Source organism: Salarias fasciatus, chromosome 23 (assembly GCF_902148845.1).
Source record: "Salarias fasciatus chromosome 23, fSalaFa1.1, whole genome shotgun sequence".
NCBI classification, from domain to species: Eukaryota; Metazoa; Chordata; class Actinopteri; order Blenniiformes; family Blenniidae; genus Salarias; species Salarias fasciatus.
This window is the reverse complement of record NC_043766.1, coordinates 23991997-24017143: the sequence shown is the minus strand read 5'-3', so window position 1 is coordinate 24017143 and position 25147 is coordinate 23991997. Positions and strand designations below refer to the sequence as shown.

Below are 25147 nucleotides of genomic sequence, written 5' to 3'. Positions count from 1 at the left end.
GTCAACAAGCCGCTGGGGGACAGAATGCAGAGAAATTAGCCAGTGGACCACATGAGAGATAAGGCCTGTTAAATCTGCGCATGGCTAACAGGCTCCTGCTTTCAGGCAAGATTATGATTGAGTTGTTTTCATGCTCTCACACACACGCGCGCGCACGCGCGCGCACCAAGGGTGGGGGTCGCGCTCCTCACTTTTTGACTTTGGCAGACAGCCTTTGTTTTATGGATGTTTGGTTTACTCGAGAGGGCAACACCTGGTGACGTCATGGTGGCAAATCATCCGTGGCCGACTTGCACACGCACGTGTGTAAGCGTGTGTATGTGTGTGTGTGTGTGTGTGTGTGTGAGAGAGAGAGTGTGAGTGTGTTTGTGTGTGCAGCTCTGCAGTGTGAGCGCAGACACTGAGTCGGAGAGGGGAGGGCGCACGCGCGCGCGCAGCGAGCGAGAGAGCGCCGCCACAGCAGCACGGAGCTCCAGTCACAGGGAGACCGGCGGAGAGGGAGGACGCGCTTCTCCACCGCGCTCGCGAGGAGGACGAAAACGACGTGTCCGGTGGACAGTGGCGCACGCGAGACCCTGTTACACTTAGACCCACAAGTCCGGGGAAACGTGAGAGCGGAGTGCGTCTCTGCTGACAAGTCCGCGCGCGCGATTCGGGGATTTTTGCGCAGGTCATGGCATTTGTTTTGAAACTAAAGAGAGCGCACTCTGTGTTGGAGACAACTAATTCACAAAGATGAGACACGCGGGGAGCGACCGACAGCATTCACGGGGACTGTGGTCTTCTCAGGCGGGACAAAGCCGTGCAAGTCTGAACTCGCGGGGCGGTCGGCGTCTCGCGGTCACCTTCTGAAATGATGTCTCGTGGCGACGTGCGCGGCGCCTCGGCGTGCGTGTGACTGACTGACTGACCGAGAGTCTTCCTGAGAGAGAAAGAGAGGCTGGATATAAACGGCAGCCAGGTGTCAAGGCAGCCTCAGCCAGACCCCCCGTGCAGCCAGCCCGCCTCTCCCCCAGCTCCTCACACCCATGCAGGATGCCCGGAGAGCGCCGGGGAGTCCTGGTCCAGCTCAGCCCGAGTTCATGACGGTCTGGGCGTCCTCGTCATGCGTCTCCTGCCCGAGCCCAGTGCCCAGTCCCTCAGACTCCTCTTCCTCTTTATCTTCGTGATGGGGGTGACTCCTTCGCCGGCTCTCACGGCCGGCTGCCCCGACAGGTGTGTGTGCGACGACCAGCTGGTGGTCCAGTGCGCCGGGCAGGATCTCACCCAGTTTCCCAATGACCTCCCCCTCGCCACCCGGCAGCTAATCATCTCCAACAACCGCATCGGGGACCTTCCGGCGCTCCAGCTCAACTACCTGTCCGATTTGGTGTATCTGGATTGTAGCAACAACTCTTTGACTGAGATCTCCGAATCCACTTTTGGAAACTTGCGCAAACTTGCCTACCTGGACCTGTCGTTCAACACTCTGCTGCAGATCGAGGACCGGACTTTCGGGCCCCTGGCGTCTCTCGTGATGCTCCGGTTGACGGATAACCCGAGTCTGGGGGAGATCCACCCGGATGCCTTCGCGGAGAACATTGCCCTGCAGGTGCTGGATGTGAGCCGGAACAACCTGACGGCCCTAAACATCAGCAGCCTGATCGCCCTGCCCGCGCTGCGCTCTCTGGGGCTCAGCGGGAACCCCTGGAGGTGCGACTGTGACACGGAGGACCTCTGCCTTTGGGTGCAGATCGAGGGCTTCAAGTTTCAAGGTGAGGATTGTTCGGGTCTGAAAGACGTTTAGCGCTCAGTTTCTGTACAAACACAAACAGTTTGTGTGATTTCAAACAACTTTTAACAACTTCTTTGATGTGCTGGTGGTCTGTCCAGGGAGTACCGAGTCTGACTCTAGCAGTCTAAGTACTATACTTTGAAGGTAGACGATGAATAAATGGAATTCTGTGAGGGGTCCTGCCAAGCTGTTGTGTGTGTGTGTATATGTGTGTATATATATATATATACATATATATAGATATAGATATAGATATAGATATAGATATGTGTGTGTGTGTGTGTGTGTGTGTATCTTTAACTAGGTAAAATATAATATCTCTTCCCTCTTGTGCTCTTTTGCCATTTTCTCCTTAATTAAGGTGGCAAATGAACAGTAATGGTCCCTTGCGTGCTTGGCTCTGGAAACAGATCTGCTCAGAACTGTCATTTTACTGACAAACTCTTCAAGTTAAAGATGCTTCAGTTTCTCATTTGCTGTCATGAAACCATCTAATTTAAGTAATATTACTGTGGTCACGAGGTTATTTTAAGGTGTGATATTGAGCCACATCTTGTACCGTTGCTTTCACACTGTTTTGTGAATATGTGTGCACACACTCTTCCACGTGCATCAGGGATGCTCTGAGATACTCAGTCTATCTTTCTACACATTGAGAGGGAGGGAGAAGAACTCCTGTGTAAATAGGTTGACCCCAGAGTCTGAACAGTCTCATGCTTTTATTCCTCCTTCCTAAATGCAAGCCTGTCTATTCAAACCTCTCAACGGTGACTCAACCTGACCCCAACTTGTATTATGTGGAAAGCAACCGCCGCCTCAGCTGTCTGTCTGTTAAATAGACAATGGCTGGATTAGAGTGACCCAAGAAATGACAAAGAATGGGACTTGTGACCTTTTCGGAGAGAACAAGTTCAGCCGATCTTTGCAGGTAAATGTTAAATGAGCATTTACTCTGTATGCAGCTGAACTTTGAAAAGCTTGTAACAATGAGTAACAATGTGTCTTACAGACAGCGTTCATCCCATCGATCCTCATGCATTGTCTCAGTGCCGGTCCTGAAGGCAGAGATAATGCTGGGAGGATGATTGTGTCCTTTTGTGTTTTTTTTTTTTTCCCCCTCTTTTTTTTTTCTTGCTAGTTCCTCCTGCCTGCACAAATACACACACTCAAACAGCGTGTCAGTGTGTGTGCTGGTGTTCCTGTCACTGTGTGCCTTGGCCCCGCAGACCAGATGTTTAATGATGTTGCTGGATAAAGCCGGACTCCCATGCTCCCACTGAGGACAGAGTGTATGTCTGTGAAGTGTTTTGTGAGGGTGAGTCACTCCACTTAAGCGTGAGTCAGCGTGTGATCTGGACGTTGGGGGAGATCCTACGGCCAAGACCTGGTGGAAACAGGAGTGTTAAGGGTCAAGAAGCCCGGGAGAAGGGGCCACTCGATGGCAGCAGGTCCCCAAAGTTCTTCCCCCACCTTTGTGTTCACTTCACACTGAAGTACACTACAAAACTGTCACACATGAGCACATCTTAAACTCTTTCATCCCCTCAAGCACCTGTGCTTCACACAAACATATTCCTGCAACAAAGTCAGAACAAATGCTTTGGCAGAAGGGCTTTTGGAGTGCAAGCAGCACAACGTAGCACACGCTGTTGAGCCACTGTGCTTTACAAACACTCACAGCTGCACTGATTTATGCCTCGGCTACTAATAAATCACACCACTTTGTCGTCAAACTAAAAGTTAAAAACACGAGCAAGGTAGTTTGGACTGGACTCGTTCGGGGACAAGCACGCTACACATACCTCTAATCTCTGAGACTAACAAATCATGTAGGGACACGACACGCTGGCACAATCACTGTGACCAGTTTGATGAAGGGAATGGGGTCAAGTGAGTGAGCGTGCATGCCAGTGTGTTTGAGTGCAAAATGTATGTGTGTTGCAGCCAGTAGAGTGCTTCCGTGGTCATGAATGCCCTCCGATGTGGCTGCGGGGCGATGACTCCGTCACACAGAAAGTTCCTCTCGGTGTGAATATGAATCAGGTGCACGGAAAAACGTGTATGTTTGTGAATCTTCACCAATTAAGGACTCCTTCACATTGCTGTTGTAACTCTTTGAATCTCGTTTTGTGTGGCGTTACTCCCTGTCTCTGTGTGAGTATTTGTGTCTTAGTCGGCACACCTGTGTTGCAGTGTGAGCCGCTCGGTGTGTCTTCCTCTGTCGGGTATTTGTCACTTGGAGGAGCTGACATGACTCTGAAAAGTCAATCCTGTCTTCAGGAAAGCTAAAGGGTTGGCAGCTGCATTTAAGTTGTGTCGGGATTTAGGAAGGAGAGAAGGATAAAGTAAAGCCATGGGAAGACAGATTTTTAATAAAAGCAGGGAAAAAACGAAATAGTAGGTAAAAGTTACGAGTGTCACTCAGTGCACGTAATTTGGGAGGTGCGTTTTTTTCTGTTTGTATCAGCGTACACATGAAATAATAAAATAGGTGTTTAAAATACATTGTGAAAGACAATGCAAGTTATATTAAGCTTAATGATAAATCAAAGCTCAGTATTTCATAGATATACATGTTGGCCTTAATATAAAACAATTTTATCTTAATAAAATGCATTTTTATCAACACATGAATTTATGCTGCCTGTAACTTTTTTGTTTTACTTCATAGTTGAAAAAAATCAAACACTGCAATATTACTGGGAGGCTTTCTATAACAGTGGCTGTCTGTAGTTGTACTGATACGGTTATTATTCCCTGTTAATGCCTCCTATGAGTTCTCATCTCCAGTAGCTGTGTTCAAGCTTGTATCTGCCTTGACGCTACATTATGCCCAGTCTGTAACTGCTGTGTCGAGTATCTTTCTTAAATCTCTGGACACGACAAAAATCACATCTACAGACTCAGTCACATGTAGGATTTCTTCAAAGTCTTACAATACCTCCACTGCAGTTTGTGAAACATAAGGTGCGTTTACATGCAGTCAATAGCCCTTTATTAACCCTTTCTTAACCAGAATATTCACAATAACCCGGTTTTTCATAGCCATGTAAACACCTGCAAAAACCTGAATATGCTAACATTCAGGTTTTTAAAAACCTGAATATTACCCCTGGGTTACTCCTTTTATAACCCGAATTTCTGGTCATATAAAAACACGCATATAGAAAATAGGCTGTTAGAATTGTATTCAACTGCATCTATGAAAATATTGATGAACCATGGGGAAATAGGCTTTAATTGGGTCAATTTTAAATTGTAAGACTTTTAAAATCACTGGATGACTGGAAAATTAATAGCTTTGTTTTTGATTGTTTTATTGTGACATTTTACTTACGGTTGATAAATAAGTCATCTGATCTCATGTTCTAGTAAAAATATGAGTTACTATCGCTCATGGGATTTCTTGCTGCTGCAGGTTGTTTTAAGAGCCTGCTGTTTTTTACCTGTACTATGAAACAACAGTAGGCAGATTGGATTTTTCTAAAGTCATCAAATAGCCATATATCCCTCTTGGGAGGAAAACGGGACTCACAGGCATCACGTGGACAAAACAAATCAACAAATAAAAGTCAGACATAGTGTGTAAGGTTTTTTTTATCTTCAGCCTGTTGTGGAGAGAGGAGAGAAAAAGCACAGACACTAGAAACAAACACCGGGCAATGTGGTGGAGCCTGTAATCACAGATCAGAGCCTGAGATTCCTGTAGAAAGGACCAGAGTGAGAAAGGACATGGAGGAAAATATTCAAACCACAGTAGAGATAAGATAAAATGAAATGTGCTCAGGGCATCGCAAGTAGTCCGAGCTGCCTTCATCTGCAGCACAGTAACTGTGGCGTAGACTCAAGTGAGCTCTATCGTTTGATTTCAAAGCGCCATGGACATAAAAATGCCATATCAGTTTATTTTACAGAAATATTGGTTCTGCAGTGAACCGTGTCAGACATACGTATTCAAACATTTATCAGAGCCTCATTGTAAAATTTTGATTTTTAAGATTTTTACAACTGTACGGCATCTTGGCACAGTCACACTGATAAAATTGCATTCACAAGTTACCTTTATTTATACTGGAGAGCTGTGAATAGTAACATTTCAATGTTGTGGCTTAATTACCAAAATACACTTTGCTTTAAAGTTAAGATAGGCAATACAAGAAAACAAATTGAAGGGTAACTTGGTGTCTGACAGTCAAGAAACCAAGTATATTTCACTGTATCCTTTCACAGCTAGTTGAAAGAAAAAATGAAAATGAAACATCACCAACTACATCCAAAAATTTCATTCAGTCATTGGAATTGTGTAAGACCCTTGACCCTCACCAGCTCCACGAAGCACCATAATGTGGCCGCCCACCGTCGGGTTTCTGTATAAAAAACGGATTTCCTGAACAGGATTAATCAAGAATGATTACTTTAGTTTAATGTAAGAAAATAATCATCAACTCAGGTCCTTTTACTGACTTCCTACCTCAGTCCAAAAATGTGTGTAATGGGTTGATTAGTGACTAATTGGTTGTAGGAATGAAAGAGTGAATATGTACTAAGTTTTGTTGTGGGATTACCGACTCAACCCTCCTTCCCAAGTCCACATATCCCCCTGGTGCTTTATAATTTCTACCCTAGAGTTTAAAATCCATCCCCCTTTCACAAACAAATTTACCAACAGAAAAAGACACCGGGTTAAGGTTCTTTTCAGGTAAAGCAGAGCTGCCACCTCCCACTCACTGACAGTCAAACTCATGTGATTAATTCTAGAGTCACAGTCACGCTACGCACTGTTTACCTCCCACCAGGTATTCAATGGGTAATTTCTGATTGACCTGCATTTCCAGGATAAAACAGATCTCCGTCAATGGGAGATCCATGTGGACAATAAATTTGTTGACGTGTGATTGGGACTTAGGTTTAGAGGTTTCTGAACATGACATGGCATTTTATTTCTAAACACATTACATAAAATATGATTTTTACGTGTGTTTTAATATAATTTTCCTCATATGTTACATTCACGAATTATTGTTACGCGATAAATATCCCACTTGTTGCCACCCACAAATAAGGATCATATTCCTAAATTACTCAGTTACATTCTAAATAGTATGAGATCGTTTCTTTATGTCTTTAATTTTAGCGGTTTAAATTTAAATTTTTTTCAGGCTTGTCTGCCAACCGATTCTGCAGATCCACTCCACACTCTGAAATATGGAAACATTCGTTATTGAATTATATTTTAGATAAAACGTGTCAGCTTAATTGAGTTTTAAGGCTTTGTGTTTCAGCGAAATTTACCTTAACATAACGTAATATTTATTGGTGTTTAATTATTTTATGTTGAAAGTGTAAATTGCTGTTTGTTGTTAGTCTTTAAGCGTTTAAAATCTTACGTTATTCTGTTACTTTTGAGCAGGTATGTTGCAAAAACTCTCGTTACAAGTCTCGACAACTTTTTTTCTCAAGATCGGTCTGCATGATAAATTCTCTGTGTAATTCTATGTACGGAGTACTGTCTCCGCTCTCACCATAATGGAATTTCGGCTTGTTGAACACCCCGCTGTTCTCACCGTAGGTCGATTTTGACAAGTGCCTCGGCTAAATACACAAAATGTAAGTGGCTTGTCCTGCCCTGGGCTAGCGGAGTTTGTAGTGTTATGGCACCAGTGTTGGGGAAAAGTATTTCTGGCTGCTCGTCAGTGTCCTGGACAGCTCACAGGCCTGAGGCAAAGAGCCAAGGCAGGGGGCCGCGCATGGGGCAAGAATTAAATATTCATAAAAAGAGAAAGCAAAAGAGGGGTCAAGGGGTTCAAAGGAAGACAGAATGAAAGAAATAAGTGAGGTTTTAGCAGCAATTGGATTTAATTGGCTTTTAATGAAAGTGGCTTCTATTCTGCTTGAGAGGTGACACAAGAGGACAGACCAACTGAAATAGCGTCGCAAAAGAAAAGAGGGCAAAAAAAAAAATGATGAGATAAGGCAGAGAGGGATGAAAAATTGGGCAGAGTGATTAAAATGCCCCCGGATGCTGCAGAAAAACACAGAGACTATCGAGGAGTTACCAATCGTCTGTGCCCCAGATCTGTCAGTCAAACCCATTAAAACATTCATTATGACAAGCAAGCATCGATTCAATTTAATACAGGTACATGATACATTATTTATCAGCTGGAACCATTCCTCAGACCCATCTGGTGTGCAGAAGCATATCAAATTCAACTGGTGCACTCGTGTAGTGGAGCTTCTATGTATTTTTATGTCTCTGTGCATTTTGCTGTGCGAGCTCGGAAGCAAGATTGATGTGATGCTAGCGTGGGTGTGTTTGTGATGTGATCACCTGAGGCACAGAGGGGAGATAGCTCAGGTGTGTGTGTGTGTGAGTGAGTGTGTGTGTGTGGTTGACCGATATGCAAGCCAAGAGAATGAAATTGGAAAATAGAGCGGAGAGTGTGAAGATGACAGGGCAAAACTAAGAGAAAATAGAAGGACAGAGAGGAAGAGGGGACCGAGGTGATAAAGGCTGAAGGGGAAACACGAAAGGAGAATAAATGCAAACGTGCCCGAGTGGGAATGAAAAGCGGAGGTGATAAAGAGAGTAAGACTGATGAGAGGGACAGATAGAGGGATGAAGAAAGAGAGAGAGAGAGCTGTTGCTATATGACCTTCACTCTCTCTCTCTCTCGCTCTCTCTCTCTCTCTCTCGCTCGCTCTCTTCCTCTTCACTCATCCTCTGCCAGAGGAAGAAGGGATCATATGGAGAAATGATGGAAAGGAGGATGGTGGTAATCTGACTAATGCCGTATTTGAGAGGAGAGGAGTGTGAAGGCGTGTGTTATTCAGCCCAAGTGGATGTGATGGAGAAAAGGTCAGCTATTCTTAGTCTTCGCCAACCCCAGTATGATGCGTTTAGCTGGCTAAACGATGAGATACTCAAGCTCCGCTGTGAGAGGAGGGGCTCCACAATATCTTACTCTTTATATGCTAGGCTCCTGCGTCCACCTTTTCCTATCAGACGTTGCAGCAAAGCAGGGCCAAAGACAGCGCTACAACTTTTGTTTCACTTGAATTGTAAACCTTAAAAGTGATTTTGGCGACCTGCAATAGGTTGTAGACACTTTTTCATTCACAGTCCGCAACTTGAACATCTGTTTGGGCAATGTTAGTAAGCGGATGCAATCATTCGGAAGACCATTACAACTAACAGAGTATTCTGGCAGTCTAAAAGTCACGTGGAGCTACATGAGAAAAGTTATTGTCTGTATACAAAGACATTGAAAGTTACGTCAAACAGGAAGCTTTTAGGAGCAGCCTTTGGTTGGAGGACATGTAGACAGGAGTAGAGAGTTTCTGAGCGTTCACAGTCCGCAAATACTTATTTTACTGTGCTTAGGTTGATCATTCATGTGTCATTACACCTGTACATTGCATTACATTATTCTATAATTTTTTATAGCCTCAAAAATGGCTCCTTATTCTTTTCAAACTCCAAAGATGATTGACTCAGTACTTTCATCGAGAGACGTAACACAGAGAGGGAAGGAAAGCATTCAAGGCTATTTTATAATGCACCATGATAGAAGAATTAGTATTTCCTTATTAATTTTAATGAGTCACCTTTTACTTTTCGTGCATGTGTGTGTCTCAGTGATCAAAAGCTGCTTTCTCTTACTCAATACTTTCACTGAAGTCCCCTTTCAACAGTCTACTGTCTTCAACCTTTCTTTCTGGTGTTAAAACTGGTTCGTTTTGTCTTTTATTGTTGTTAATTGCTCTGTGTCAGCAAATGTGGCAACTTGCAAGTAAAGACAGCTAACTTTAGGTTCTGGCTTATCATTTTCAGCAATGTTAAAAAGTCGCCGTTCGCTCAGGTTTTTTAAGATCTGTGATGAGCTGTTCTTTGTGGGCGTCACCAAAGTGTCCTAACATCTTGTTAGTCAGCAGCAGATAAGATTACATTGTTAGAAATAAAACATATTCAGTAGTTATTCTCTGACCTCCGTTTTTACAGATTGTCATTTAAATACGTCACACTTTCGTGTTTTGTATGTGTTTTCATTTTGAACCCAACAGATCTGCGCATTAATTTGCGCACTATAAATCTCAGTAGAGGAGACAGCGTTGCTGTGGCCAGAAATGACCAGTTAGCATCACCCAAAACATCCTTGTTCAAGTTTTTAAAAAAAAGAAGCTCATTTTAGTTCATGAGGCCCAAACATTGAGCTCAGTGTTGTGACTAACAGTGTCCTGAAGGCATATCTAATGTAGACCATAACCTTTGACATTAGATGAGTAAAATGCATTTAGTTCATCTTCATGTAGGATGCATTTTCATTAAATATTTGAGAGAGATTAAATAGATATCAAATTAACAAGAATGCAGCTGATGGAATTAAAGAAAAAAACAAACAAAAAAAACATGATGCCTCTAGCCCTAAAGACTGCCGCAACCAGACAGGCTCACAAAAACAAATTGTACTACATTTATTAGGACTTCGAGTGTAGATGGTGATCACATAAAACCTACATGTAATTGGGCCCTCTAAAATAACTGCATTCAGCCAAACTTCCAGCTCACATTTCAGAGGTTTTTAGACCAGCGAATCACAAAATCCTTGTGTGCTGGGAGCGCCTGACTGCGAGCAAGAGGACATCTGTACCCATTATGATCGTATGTATTCATTCAGATGATTAATAGTTGCCTTCAGTTAATGCTCTGTGATTGAGGGTATTAGAGGAGGCTTGTGTCCACAGCTTTCAGCCTCCTCCTCTATATGAGACTACAACCGTACTGATTACCATATGCATTGGTATAATTAATCTGCTTATAAATAGCTCTGTTCCCAGTTTACAGGACGGGCTCTCTGCCCTGCAGGTTAATTCCTCACAATTTTGATCATTTATGTGGGTAATCAGAACGTACTGTGGGCACGCCAGGATATGTGTGAAAAGCAGAAATGAAATCAGCATGCTACTATCCCCGTGTGTTTGCGCTTGCACTGCCGTCCCAAAAACCCTGACATTGTTATGCTGCCGCTCATTGCTTTTTAATGCGCGAGTGTCAGATAGGCAGGAAACGCATTGGAGGGAAGCGGTGTGAAGTTCATGACGGAGTCAAAGAGGTTTTTTCGCCCCTACATGCAGCCCTCCTCCAGAGAGACGACGAGCCCTCCTCTCTGTCAGTGTGTCAGTGCTGAGCTTGGAATCCATCCAGCTCAAGATTTGACAGGGAGACTGTATGATCCAGTCACAGTGACGGCTGCTCACGCAACACACACACACACACTTATCATTACAGATACATTTGCACACATGCACAACACAATTCATGTTCACTGAATATTGATAAATGCGAGAACTATGATGTTTCTGCTGTTTGCAGATGATGTTGCTCTTTTGACTCCACCATCTGAGGAGCCTCCTTCATTAACTCACGTAGTCTGCGAGTGAGCGTAAAGCCGACGAGATGCAGGTCAGCACCTACAGATCTGAGTTCATGTTCATGGACAGCTGACGGGTCATGTCAGACCAATCTTTAAGAGGTTAAAAAATCTGCAGGTGGAGGCGATTAAGTATCATTATTTTATTCACAAGAGACTGAAGGAGGAATCATGAGATCAGCTTTAGGTTCAAGCACGTAGCAGAAGGGATGCGGTCACCCGGCTGCTCTGTGACGGTGAAGAGAGGGCTGGGAAGGTAAAACAAAGCTCTCTGATTACTGGTCACACTCCCATCTTCACCTGTGGGCGTGCATTTGACGTGATGACTGAAAGAACGAGCCCGGGGAGTACAGCTGACCGGCGGGCCTCGCTCCATCAAGTGAGGAGCCCAGCCGTTTGGAGAGGACTGTGAGTGCAGCTGCTCATCCTCCACATTGAGTAGAACTGGTTGAGTTGGTTCGGACACCTGATGAAGATGCCCCCTGCTCGCTTTCCGTTGGAGTTATGTGCGTGGATCGACTTGGGAGCGGTTTGGGTCCCCCCTCCAGAAGAGCTGGAGGAAGTTTCAGGAGGCAGGTCTGTACCACCAGAAACCCATCTGGACTTAGCCAGAATAAACAAGGATGGATGAATGGATGAGTTTCTATCTTCACATTTCATTGAAACCTCTGTCTAATGCAAACTTTTGTCAGAAACCGTATCATCACACCTCTGGTCTGGGTGTGTGTACATTCGTCCGATTGCTGTTGTTTGTGTCCTCCAGTACTGTGTTCATCATCCCAGCTGCTGGCCTTCAGTGTGCCGCTGAGCTGCAGGGCTCTGTGTCCCGGCAGGTCACGACCTGCTTCATTAGACGGCCCGCATGGTGTCACACTGACACCACTGACCTGTTATTATCATAACACGAAGACGCGACAGCAGAAACGAGGCGGGTCCAGACGCAGAGAGGACAGACGGATGACCGCCATGCTGTGATTTCAGTCCTGCTGCTGGTAGAAGGAGAAAGAACCGGAGAGCAGTCACATCTTTACCAACTGCAACAGCAGGGTGTGAGAGCTGGCCGCGATGAAACATTTGTTGCAAAGATTAATGTTGTCTGGTTCAAGCCGGACTATCTCATCACGAAAGGCCAGAGGGTTTTGGTGTCCTGTATTAATCTTATGCTTCAGGATTTTCCAGCTACTCCTAGTTGAAGATGAAGAAATATGGTGCAGACAGCATGCAGAGAGGCTGCAGCCAGCGTCCTGAAACAGCTGGAATTAGACTCCACATTCGAGCTATGCTGTAGGAACAAAGAGGACACATATCTCTTCATCTCTGTCTCCCATCCTCTTTCTCTGAGTTTCTCTCTCACACAGCTTCACGAACTGGAAGACCTCATGTGGTTTAGTCCTGGAGTGTTTGTCTCTTTTCCCTGATTTATGCCGTGAAAGCTGCACATATATAACTGAACAGCTTGATTATTTATCACCAACATTAGACTGTTAAAATATTGTATTTCAAATATGTATTTTGTGGTGTAGTAGTTAGTGATCTTCCCTACAGTGACAAAGTCACTGGTTCAAGTCCAGGTTTGTGGGCCTTTCTCTGTGAAGGATGCCTGTTTTACCCAATGCAACACTGTTTCAGACAGTCCAAAAAATAGATTTGAGGCCAACTGTTGAGTCTAAATTGACCTGATCAGCACGAACCCTGACTTCACTCATCGTCGTGTGGGATGGACTCCAGTCCTCCACTGCCTTGAACTGCAAAAAGCAGAACAGAGGGCGAATGAGCAAAAGGTGTATTTTAATGCAAGTTGTGTGTTGAAATGGAAAAGTAACTGTACATGATTTACTCCCCGCCATGGCGACACGCACACAACCAGTGTATTTAAACTAGATTGTAGGAAGACTATTGAACGAAAATATATCCACGATCGTGGCGTATAGAACATGGAGCGTTGAGGCCTGTTTTACGGAAGATGAGATTTGGCGAAGGAAATAGGGACTGTGAAAGACAGTGAAAACCACTGAAAATGTCAAGGGCACTCTGCCAGACTGATGTCTGTTTTCCCAGGCTGAGTGATGGGACGAGTGAGAAAACGGTGACTGACAGAGAAACAGACGGTGGAGAGAGACTGAATGCACAGTGAATCACTGCGGCTGCCACTTTTCCCTGTGTTCTCAAGTAATGCATTATTTTCTTTATCTCCGATTACAGCAAGCAACTGTGGGCTTGCTTTGGGATGAGGCTGCAGACGTCAAAGAGAGACACAGTACTGAGGGAGGTGAAGGGATTAACTCTGCACATCATTGCACTTTAGATCTGAACTTGTGATACAGTTAAAACCTAGTGCTCCACCTCTCGAACCAGAATCACACCAGTTTAAATGCATATTTACTCGTCCCAAAATTAAGGCACACGGTTTGTGGTCATTTTATCTCCCATAGATTAGTTTCTGTTACACATGATAGCCTTTTTTTCCAGCTGATTTCTCCTGTTCTCTAGCTTTCAGTGCCAGTTTAAACCGCAGCAGCTGCTGCTCAATAAAATTATTTGAAAGGTACAGCCTGTATTTCTTTTAATAGCTTCCTGAAGTCTTTTAAAGGTTTTATTCACTTTGAGCCAAATTACGGTGGAGGAAAAATAACAATCCTTGAAAATACGGTGGTGCCTCATTAAAATTGTCCTTAAAGCTCGTTCACAGCAGCGGTTCCCAACCTGAGGCCCATTCGGCTCTTCTGGAGATGGTTGATGGTTTTCCTGCTGTGACAGTATCAAAATTACATCTGTGCATATCAAATAAAACCATATTATTCACAAATAGTTTTTATCTTGTGCACCTGTGTCTTGCTTCACTGTAATGTTTTGGCAAATCTGAGATGGGAGAGGGGGTCCTCAGCCAATTTTCAAGCCAGTCTGGCTGCCCTCAGCGAAAAACTAAGTTGGTGACTACATGGGTGTTGTTTTTGATGGTCAACTAAACTATTTCCAAAGATGTCATGATGCAACACAGACAAAATACAGTGTAAGATTAGAATAATTTCAGGTACACTGGTTGCAATGACTTACTGAAGTTTTTACTTTCAAAGTGAAAACATCCATCACTTGTTAACAAATCTTATTTATTGCATATGCATTATATTTTATTCAGAAAACATTTCCCATGGAGTCAGACATTTCAGTGCGAGACGAAGAATTTGCATGGGAGTGTGAGCTTAGAGTTGATGAGGTGAGTTATTAATATTTCAAAATGTTTTTATTTTGCTTGTTTTGTCTGATTAGTTGTTGAATTAGGTTTGGTGAGATAAATTTGATCCCTCCCTGCAGTAGAAATAATTGGGCAGAAGGAGGGACGAGTATCAGGATTGACTCCCACCACTCCCAGTTTATTTCCCTCTGGGCACCACTGAATCAAAACATCTATTCTGCATGACTCAAACTGTGATTGAGGACTTGAAATGGGCTTTATTTCAGATAATTCTTTTGCCCTGGATGAGTAGAGTAATCATAGCTGGGCGCACAGCTGTAGTAATTTTTACCTGGCTGTAAAATACTGTTGAACTCGACTCTCTTTTTCCAAGTTCTGGCTGAATGTTGTTTTAGAGATTTGCCATAGCTTTCATCACACTTATCTTCGAGAGGAGACCAGGCAGCACTAATGTGCAGCCAAGAACTGTGAAGACAGTCAAAATGGTCTCAAGAAGCATGAAACAGTGACCGAAGAAGGAAGACAAACGAGACCCACATAGCTGGAGGACTTGTTTGCTGCTCTGCGTGTCTGTACACCCACTGATTACGCTGCTCCAGTATCCGGTTACCAATGATATAATGTCAGAAAAAACAAACAAACAAGCTCACTGCACGTACACGGCGGGGGGGGGGGGACCTCACACCTGGCTGGAGGCAAGGTTGGCAAAGTAATGAGACGGAGCAGATCATCCAGCCAGCTCCGACCATCACAGATGGTGACCGAGAGTGACAGAGGGAAAGCCATGTGAACTGATACAGATACAAGCTGAGTCAAATGTAGGCCACTGTTGCAAAAGTTTTATGAAATACAAAATAACAAGAGAAAAAAAAGATTAATAAAGTACCAAAAAGCTAATAAAAAAAGGAAAAATTCAATAAAAAAAACATCTGTCTTAATATTATGACTTGTGATAAGTTCATTGAATGACCCTGATTATTTATTTCTGGGATATGTTAGGCAGCAAGTGATGCGGAAAAAATCGTGACACTGAAGCTCTTGTCAGGTTGTTCCAGTGTGCAGCGGCCAGTGTCTGTTAAGAGTGGTAAACCGCAGACAGGGCCATGCAATGGACTGGTCTGTTCCCAGTGATGCACGAGCAGCGCCAAGATTAGGGTTAGCCAGGGTTAGCCCATGTGGGCCACTCAAACAGCCGACTGCAGTTCACACTCCTGCAGAAGGGAAAAATGTCAGAAAACACAAATAGTCAGTTTGTTTTCTTTGGGACTGCATAGCTATAGAGCTATCACTTGCAATGTATGAACAAGGCATACATTTAGCCTTCATATTGCAACTTAAAGGGCTTAAATGACTTCATGAGGACAGGTAGAGCTACACTTCACATCGTTTCGAAGGAGACAGAGAGAGGGAATTGAGCCAGATTTCTTGGTGCCCACATCGAGGACCTGACATAGATGTTTCATCACCTAAACGTGGTAGAACGAGCCCATCAGAGGAGGTTTTTGTGACAACCGAAGAGGACTGGTCTGATCCCACAGCGGCTTGAAAACTTCAACAGAAGCGCCGTGAAGAGACCCCCTGCCAGGCCTGCATGGCGCTTTAACAGAGGACAGAGAGAATCTGTCCCAGCAGACCGCCAGAACTGAGCTCTCTGACCCGGACTCTGTACTCTGAGTGCGCACAGAGGAGTGCCAGGTTCACCTGCATGGAAGCAGGTGCAGCTGCAAAGGACTTTTCATGATCTTTAAAGAAACTGAAACGCTCATCAGTGTGTTTTTCTTTTTTAGTTGTTTTCTATAATTAGGGTTTTTTTTTGCAGCATTAGAATATCCTTGACATGTTGAATCCTTGAGAACTTGATAATATCTTACTGTCAGATAGTAAAGCTGTCCTTCTAGAAGAGTCTGTGAAAAGAAAAATCTTCAGGTAAAGGTTATCTCATGCAAGTCTTGTTCCCTTTTCATATAAAGTGAAAAGCAAGAACTGTTTTCTCTCTTTTGGGCCTCCTGGACAAAATTACTTGATTTTGTTCTCGCAGGCTGTTGTCGCCAGGTTTGAAAAGTTTGCCCCAAAATAAACTTTTCTCTTGTTCTTGGTGGCATCATAGAAAGAATGAAGTCCTCACTTCTTCCAGTGTATGAAAAGGCCTTAACTGTTTGGTTTCTTGTTTCTGTGAAAACGTGTTAGTTCTTTGTGCAGGCGCTGTGGAGTTACTGAAACTGTGCAGCTGTAAAGTGCTGGAGTTGCTTCAGTGATGTGAAGCAATACAAAAACAAGCAGTTACTAGGACAAGCAACTTGTTACTTTTAGTTGTCTCTCTTACGCAGCATGTCTTTAAGGCAGTGTCGTTGCTGTGTTGCTGTGGCGCATGAGCCGAGCCGTCAGCAGTGAGTGGTCAGTGACTGAGTCACTCGTTAAGTTCATGTATCAAAATGGCAAAATCAACACGTTCACGGGATTCACACGGCGCAAAATGCAGCAGGTGTGCAAAAGTGAGGATGTGCAGCCTTTGTGATGTGTGAATCTATGTGCATGTGTGCAATGATCAAGTAAAAGCAGCAACAAACAAAAAAAGACGGCTCAGCTGATCTTTGTTCGCGCAGGTGATTACTTTCCAGGTATTTCTGAAGCAGACTAACGCCGTCTAATGCTACGTCTAACACACACCACACAGAGCGGGACGGAGGGACCGAAGTTCTTCAGCTCTTTTCACATTCGACCAAACTCACAAGATCACAAACCCTTCAGCGATTTGACCTTTGTTATTGAGTTCATAGTTTTGATTTCACAGTGAATACTGCTTCACTTTATACTGCATTGTTCTGTGTTATAGGTATGCAATAATCTGTTTAAAAAAAATCTCAATATGTCCTGCCAAGGAGAAATAAGCAGTAATTTACACATTTGACACAGAAAAGTCCCTTGTTGTTGCTTTCTTTGTGTAATATTATATTGTATATGTCATTACAAGCATACAGCATTATCCATAGGATTTTTTATCCTGTAAATGTACTCTGAGGTTTGAATTAAGCCTTTTTTCACTGACATTCCTTCAACTTTTACCACAGTGTGTACAATAACTTTAAAAAAGGTTGTTTTAGCCTTGGAAACATAGATCTTTGTAGCCTATTCCCACTTGATAAACATGCCAAAATCTAAAAAATGGGCAGAGATGAGGATTTATAATGGTAGTTTGAGGGAAACCTCAGAATGTCCTTCTGAGAGGCAGTGAAAACCAGGGTGAGACGTGTTTGACGTACCTCAGCCGATCTCTTCTGAATAACTGCGAAACGATCTTAGCACATCACCGTTTACGAATCAGAAATAATGAGTCTCGTAATGTTCAATGCTAACTCAGTAACTCGGTGCCTCACTGGATTCACGTTGAGACATGGAAAGAAGTCATATAAACACAGACACACACACGACAGCGATCATGTTACGGAAGAGGCTCAGTCTGTTACTTCGACCAGATGTCACTCAACAGAACCAATACAGCTTTCCTCCTTTAAGACTGCATTGATAAGGATTAGTGAACATTGCAGATATACTGCGTAAACTCTCCTCTGCAGGCTTGGAGAACGTTGTTTGGGTCTGATAGATAGTCACTATGAAGCTACAAACACAGCCCATCAAAGCAACTGGATGACTACATTAATCAATTCCTGTCAACTTTTGACTTCTGATTGCAGTGACATTTTTTGGGGGAGGGTTGGGGTCAGGCACACCCAGTTTATTTCTTATAATATGGCTTATACCAGTATCTGCATGCTTGTTTATCATTCAAGAATAAAACTGACTTGTGAGAAGAAAATGATTTGGGGTGTGCGCAAGTTATCTCAGAAAATAAAGTGATTGATCGGAGACTGAAAGGAGAGATTAATTGGGAAATTAGACTAATATTTCACAGTTTCTTGTCATTTTTGAATGAAAGTCATGTTAAAGCAGGTTTTATATTCAGCAAATAATTTTTACAAAACCTACTGTTGCTGTAAAAGTAATGCAGTAAATGTAACAAGGGTAAACTTAAACTTAAAATATATTTATAAACTTAAATAGGTCATGATATAAAACTGTGAGTGTGACAGGTAGAACATTTTGAAGGCAACACATTCAGATATACTGTCACTTTCTGAAACAAAGCTTCCATTTAGCTTATGCTGTATTCATTTGTGAAGCATTTTGATTCAGGTTTTTCAACAGTAGTTGAATAATCTTTTAACAAGAATTTCAACATTAGAGTGAAAAAAAAGTAAAAAAAAACTATGGCCTAGCATTAGAAAAAAAGCATGTGTGGCCTGAGTTTAGAGTCAGAGGTGTGAGGCTCACACTCAGTATGTGAGAGCTGGCAGCGCTGCACTCGTCTGTCTCTTCACTATCATGAGCTCTGCTCTGATAAAAGCACATAAAAACTCATGAAGCCACAGTACTAAATGTGTGTAATGAGTTAGTCATAGCACAACCAACTGTGTTGCCACAGCTATAAAATTGCCAAATGAGAATTATTAGAGTTAGTGGTCTCTGCTGTCAAACATTCAGTGTCTGCTAAGGACACTGGAAGCCAAAAGACATTTCTTTAAACTGTGTACGTGAAGTGGATATAAAACAGACTTTAGCCAAGACGACTATGACATATTTACCCACTTTTTTGGACTTGAAATAAAGTCTATAACCTCTGGAGAGTTTGCTGTTGATTGTTTCCAAAGTTAGAACTAAACTGGAAAAGAAGCATTTCAAATTTGCGGCATTAAATGTGTAGAATAATTACAGACTGATCTTCAACCGAACATCTCCTTCAAAGAGTGAAAAGACTTGTTCAGGACTGTAGAAACGCTTTGCATGCAATGGTTTCGGTTGTTGGTGTCACTGGAACGACTTGGTTAAATAAAGGGATGCTATTCTTGTTCTTGTTCTTATTCTTTTAGCAACAGTAATAATACACAGATGGAAATGTACAGTATTGTGAAGGAGCATGGCCTCTTGGCTTTTGTTTTCAGATGACCATGGTGTGTTTAGGGTTGGTTCATGATCTGTAAGGGTTGTAAAAACTGTCTGCGCTGATGCTGCTAATCTTCACTTGTCATTTTGAATCTTCCGTCTTCAGCCACTTATACATCTTCTCCGCCATTTATCCGACGTGGGCCAGCAGGCTCTGCAGGTGATCTGAGCAGACTGTGGGCCGTTGAAGGCTGACCTGGACAGGTCACCAGTCCACCACAGGAGACACAGACTGTGACACACATGTTCACCCCTGTGGTCAATGTGGAGACACCAGTTCTGCTAATGCGTGGGCGTCCACACTTCTTCTTTTTTTTTTTTTTTTTTTTTTTAAATGAGGGCCATATACAAAAAAACAACAAACATGTGGTTCACCCATAAAGGCAACGCACAATCACAGGAAGTCTCTGAGCTCACCTGCTATCCTACATTTCTTCGTTTCTTTGATCAACTGCTGCAACGTTTTTCTTTGATTACACCTTCTTTGCTGATCAGCTCACCGTCCACAGGGCATGTTCTGAAAACAGTGTTCAGTGGTGAATACAAGCAACATTATGGGAGAACATAGAGGTTTTGCAGTAGAGTCTTTTGTCCGATCCTCCTCACAGGAGCTCGGGATCTAATGGGAAAGTTCTGTCTGGGTTGAAGTGGAAGGCGTACACTCTACAGGAAGGTCGTGAGACCTGCTGTGTTGTACGGGTTAAGAATGGCGAGACGGTTTGACGGTTTCATGTGTGAACCATGGCGGCTATGAAGGGAGAAAGATGGCGAGCTTGAAAGCCAAGGAGGGGCTCATGGATGCATCCAGGGAAGACATGCAGGCGATTGGTATGAGGGATTAGGAGACACGAGACAGAGGCAATCGAAAGAAGGTGATTTGCCGCAGCAGCCTCTTTGAGGAAAATCCTGAAAGAAGAAGAGATGTAACGCAGAACCTGACATGAAGGTGACATCCGTCTGCTGCACAGAGTAAACTTTAGAGTGCAGTGAAAGCTGGAAGTGTGTTAAATTGTCACATTAAAAAAATACTGCTGACAAGCGTTGATGACTGACGTTCGAAGGACACGTCTTAAATCCACATTTCAGTATGATGGAGTTAAGTGTTTTTACATGTCAGTGACCATTTTTAATCTGCATAATGGTATTAAACAAAATCTCTGATTTTCTCTGACTGTTACACAAAGTTTGAGGATGTGTGAAGACCGTTGGCTTCCTTTGTGAGTGCGTGTTTATGTGTGTAAGCCAGTCCTCACTGTACTTCTCACCCCTGCAAAGCCCTGGCAAGTAGTCTAAAAAGTATAGATCATATCCAATCATCCCCGTCATCCTCCCCCATTGCTCATTTCCACGTTTAGACCTTTGGCTTCGTTGGGTGATGACTGCAGTTTAATTAACACTTGTAATAGCAATAATCCATCAGAAAGCAGAGCGGCAGCCAGATAGTTCTCTCATCCCTTGACTCACTTTCCCTTTGAGCGTGTCTGCATGCAAATGTTTCTAAAATGCTCCTCTTGTATCTGCATTTGTTTTCCCCTGTTCTCCATTCATCTTTCCGTGCTGTTATCTTTCCTTCCTGACTTCCCTCTTTAAAGGAGCTGTCTCAGTTTGCCTGTCTATCTCTTTTTCAGTTCTCTCATCTCTCATTGTTCCAGCTTGGAAAAAAAAGTTTAAAAAAAAATCTGGCCTTTCTGAAGAGTACAAATGCAATTAAGCATGCGGGGAAGTGTGGGAGCAAAGGAGCATGGGAATTAGCAGCCGTGCTAAAGAGAGATGAGCTGATAGATGCAGGAGCTTACTGTATCCTGCTCTCCTCGTTTCTGATTACAAATGCACGCAGAATCAACGTCTCTCTCCTCCACCTGCATTCTCTTTGAGAAACACACTGCGTTCATAGTGATTGAGCTGCACGATTGTGCTGCGCTGAGGCTGTAAACGCTAATGCTGCAGAGTCGCTGTAGCAGCTTGACGTCATGCCGGAAAAGCACCGCTTCCTGAGCAAAAACATTCGATCCTGCTCGGCCTCTGAGGCTGACCCTGACCTTTGACCTCTTGTTTGCTCAGCATCAAACACAATCAGGCAATTAAGTGCGCTATATTCAAAGTGCGTGCCGTAGCTGTTTCTGCCAGCATGTGTGGTCCGCTGATTATCATATTCCTCATTATGAACGGCAGATGTTTTGTTAGAGAAAACACTCATCTTCTTATCTCTCGGCGGCTGCAGTCATTTGTTAGTGTATAATAATGTTCAGGAGGGGGTGGGCGGGTCGATGTGTCACACGCTTGTAGTCAAGTCTTTTCACCTCACTGTGCATGTGTGTGTCCAGCATAATAATGTTTCCATGTCCTAGACACCACAGGCCCACATACATTACTCAAGGGAAATCTATAAAGCCTTTATCAGAAAGGTTATCTCTGCATTGTTAAAAGCTGTTTGGGTGTGTGAGTCCCAGCTTTCAGTGGTTACACACCTTTTTCTCTGGAGTAATTACCTTTTTTTTATATATATTTACCCCTTTCGCTCTTGATACTCTGCCCTTCACTCTAAACCATATATATACTGATTACTCTATGCCCTCTTTCACACTCCATCTTTCCTCATTAATCTCGTCTCTCATTACTCTTTCTCTTCTGTTTTTTTTCCCCTCCACCTCCAGACGAGGGCCAGACAGTGTGCCACAGTCCCCCGGAGCTGGCGGGCCAGCGGCTGGCGGAGGTTGGCATGCAGCTGCGGGCGGACTGCCACCAAGGCCTGGGCTACTGGGACTACCTCTTCTTCATCGCCATTGGCTTTGTCATCTTCTCGGCCGGCACGGTGTCGGCCTGGGTCATGGGCGTGCTCATGGTGCTGTACGAGCGCTACAGCAAGCGGAAGAGCGAAGAGCTGGACAGTGACGACGAGGACGACAGGGGAGGGATGGGCACGGGCGGAGGAGGTGGCGGAGGAGGAGGAGGAGGAGGAGGAGGTGGAGGAGGAGGGAACCAGGGGAATGGGGATCTGAGCAAGCCTGGCATGCAGGTGTGAAGAACTAGACGAGAGGATGAATAACACAAGGACAGGAGGAGAGAAGACGGAAACGAGGACCCAGAAGTGATGAGAGGCGTCTGAGACCAAAGGCTCAGCTATGAACTCTGATCTGCCGTCTCTCTTTGTTACAGATTTAGATACTGCAATATGCTTCTTAACATATTGGAAAGTGTGTGTGTGTGTGTGTGTGTGTGTGTGTGTGTGTGTGTGTGTGTGTGTGTGTGTGTGTGTGTGTGTGTGAGAGAGAGAGAGAAAAAGAAGCAAAGACAGTAACAAGAATGACTATGCCTTCACTTCAGGAGAACAGAATGACCTCTGAGATTATTGAGAGCAATAACCCTACACACAGACGCGCACACACACACACACACACACACACACACACACACACACACACACACACGAACACACACACACCTGCTGTTTGACCGCACAGTGCTTGAACTGGTTGATCAGAGTCGGTGGATGCTACCTGCATATTATGTAAGCGCGCTTGAGAAACACGATGACCATGAAGAGACACGATGTGAGTGACACACACACACACACACACACACACACACACACACACACACACACACACACACACACACACACACACACTGCATCCGAGCAGATTACATAAACAAAGGTATTTGGGGTCACAAAGGGAGTGATGCCTCTTTTCTATTTCCACTAAAAGTGGAACTAGTAAGTTAAAATAGCATGATTTTCATTTTGATTGCTCATTGAAAGAGTCAAAAACTTTGCTGTTTCCCTTTGACAAAATCTAATTAAGAAGCATAAAACGACAGCACTTGGTTCAAACCAAAACAAGTCAACAGAAAAATATGTGAATGTACATATCCACAGGGAACTGAAATTCACATAAATTGAGATAATATAAAAGCTTAACATGGTACTTTTTAAGTTAGCAGGCTTCTACACTAGTATAAAAGAGATGGTCCTAGTGTACACCACTGAGTATTCTAGTGAAGCCTTTGTCTCACTGAGCTGCGACACCTTCGGACTTGTTGGAGTTAAAAAAAAAAGTTGAGAAAACATGCAAATTAGCCACAATTTCCTTTTGGAAACACTGAATTGGTACTTTGCGTAGTTTGTACAAATATATGAACAATTTTGCATGAACTCCAGGCAAGATGTGGGTACAAATTCAATTACCGTTCACATGCACGCCTTGGATATTTTAAATGAAGCTACAAATATTCAATGCTTCCGACTTTTTCGCGATGGGCATATAAATATCGTGCAAGGATTGTTGAGTTTTTTGCCTGTCAGAAGGTAATATTTTGAACATGTTCTACAGAATGTGAAGAAGTTGTGAACCCTGGCAAAACGCTTCATGATATTTTTTGAAAACTCATTTGCAGTTTGTTGCAGCCCAGTGAGACGAGGGTATTCGGGAGACGATCCTGCTCCGTGCAGGCCTCTGTGGCAGATAATCTTATAGATTAAATGACCAATCCTGTGAATGTAAACACATCTGTCGGAAAACTGCACCAGTCACCTTTATTAAGTAACCTTAAATGAACTTTCTCATCCTAATGTAGAAGTACACCCTGGTGGGGGGCGTCAGTCACCATGGTTACAGTGGAGGGCGCTTCTGAAAATAACTTGCTTAAACTCAGTGAAATATCAGGACTGTAATGATTTGTGACACAAAAGGTAAAAGCAGAGGTGAGAAGTAATGTTTGTTGGGACAGTTTCATTTTTTTCCTTCCTTTGTGTGTCAGATTTCATATAATGTCAACAGCAGCAGTCTGAACCACTCTCCCTTATGAAAAGTAAACTGGCTGAAACTCTGATAACCTTTTGTGTTTTCTACCCGGATTTGTTCTTTCCTGTCTTTCGTCAGCCTCGCCTGAGCACAAACCTCGCACCCCCTCTGCATGACGGTTCCTCTGCTTGTTTGCCTCGGGTTTGGGCCACAACAGGTCTGAAGGAGGGTGAACGCTGAGTGACGGTGGCTGATCACAGGCAGAAGCTGAACGATCGTGACAGTGTTATTTCTTTCTAGATTAAAAATAGTTTATACAGAGGAAGAGTTCAACGATAACAGATCTCACAGTCTTAAAAAGTTGTCTCCTGGCAGTGTCAGAACAGTAAGGAGCCCCACCACCCCTCGCTGCCCGACTGCTGCTACAACCCACAGCAACACGCCACCACAGGCTACGATTTGCAGGTGGGTGGAGGTGGTGGAGGCCACCACTCCTCCCACTTGTAGAGACAAAGCCACACTGTCAACTCTGAGATCACATACCTCCTCCTGTAAAAAGATTCACAAGAATAGTTTTTGTTGGTGAAAAATTGGCCGAAAAAGAAGGAAGCATGAACAGAGGAGCACGAGAGGACAGAGACAGACGTACTGCCCTCTGGTTCATAACCCCCCCCCATCTGCTTCCCTGCTCAGTGATCAAAACTACTTCACCAGCACACTCTTCAAAACACATCAAATAAGTGTATTTTGACATTAAAGCAGAGCTGTCACCTCTCATTCACTGAGAGTGAAGCAACACAATTAACTCCAAACTCCCAGTCACATCGCACAATATTTCCCTCATACCCAGTAGAAAATAAATAGTCAATGCCAGATATCTTTTTATCTTTTGGAAATCATTCTCCACAGCAGATTCTAAGCTAATAAAAGAGATTTGCTAACGGCTGCTTGTCAGAGACTTTTACTGAGAAAGTGAAAGCCGTAGTCTGTCTCAGCAACTGTCTTCAAT

The 25147-nt window shown here is 43.6% G+C and overlaps 1 protein-coding gene across 1 annotated transcript; it reads left to right on the top strand.

Annotated features, from left to right (window-relative positions):
- The first annotated feature begins 487 nt into the window (after nt 1–487).
- Nucleotides 488–22832, top strand: lrrc52 (leucine rich repeat containing 52). The gene is made up of 2 exons (XM_030083338.1): nt 488–1754; nt 22051–22832. The coding sequence occupies exons 1-2, from the start codon at nt 1106–1108 to the stop codon at nt 22416–22418; spliced, it is 1017 nt and encodes a 338-aa protein (XP_029939198.1). The 5' UTR covers nt 488–1105; the 3' UTR covers nt 22419–22832.
- Nucleotides 22833–25147: the final 2315 nt, after the last annotated feature.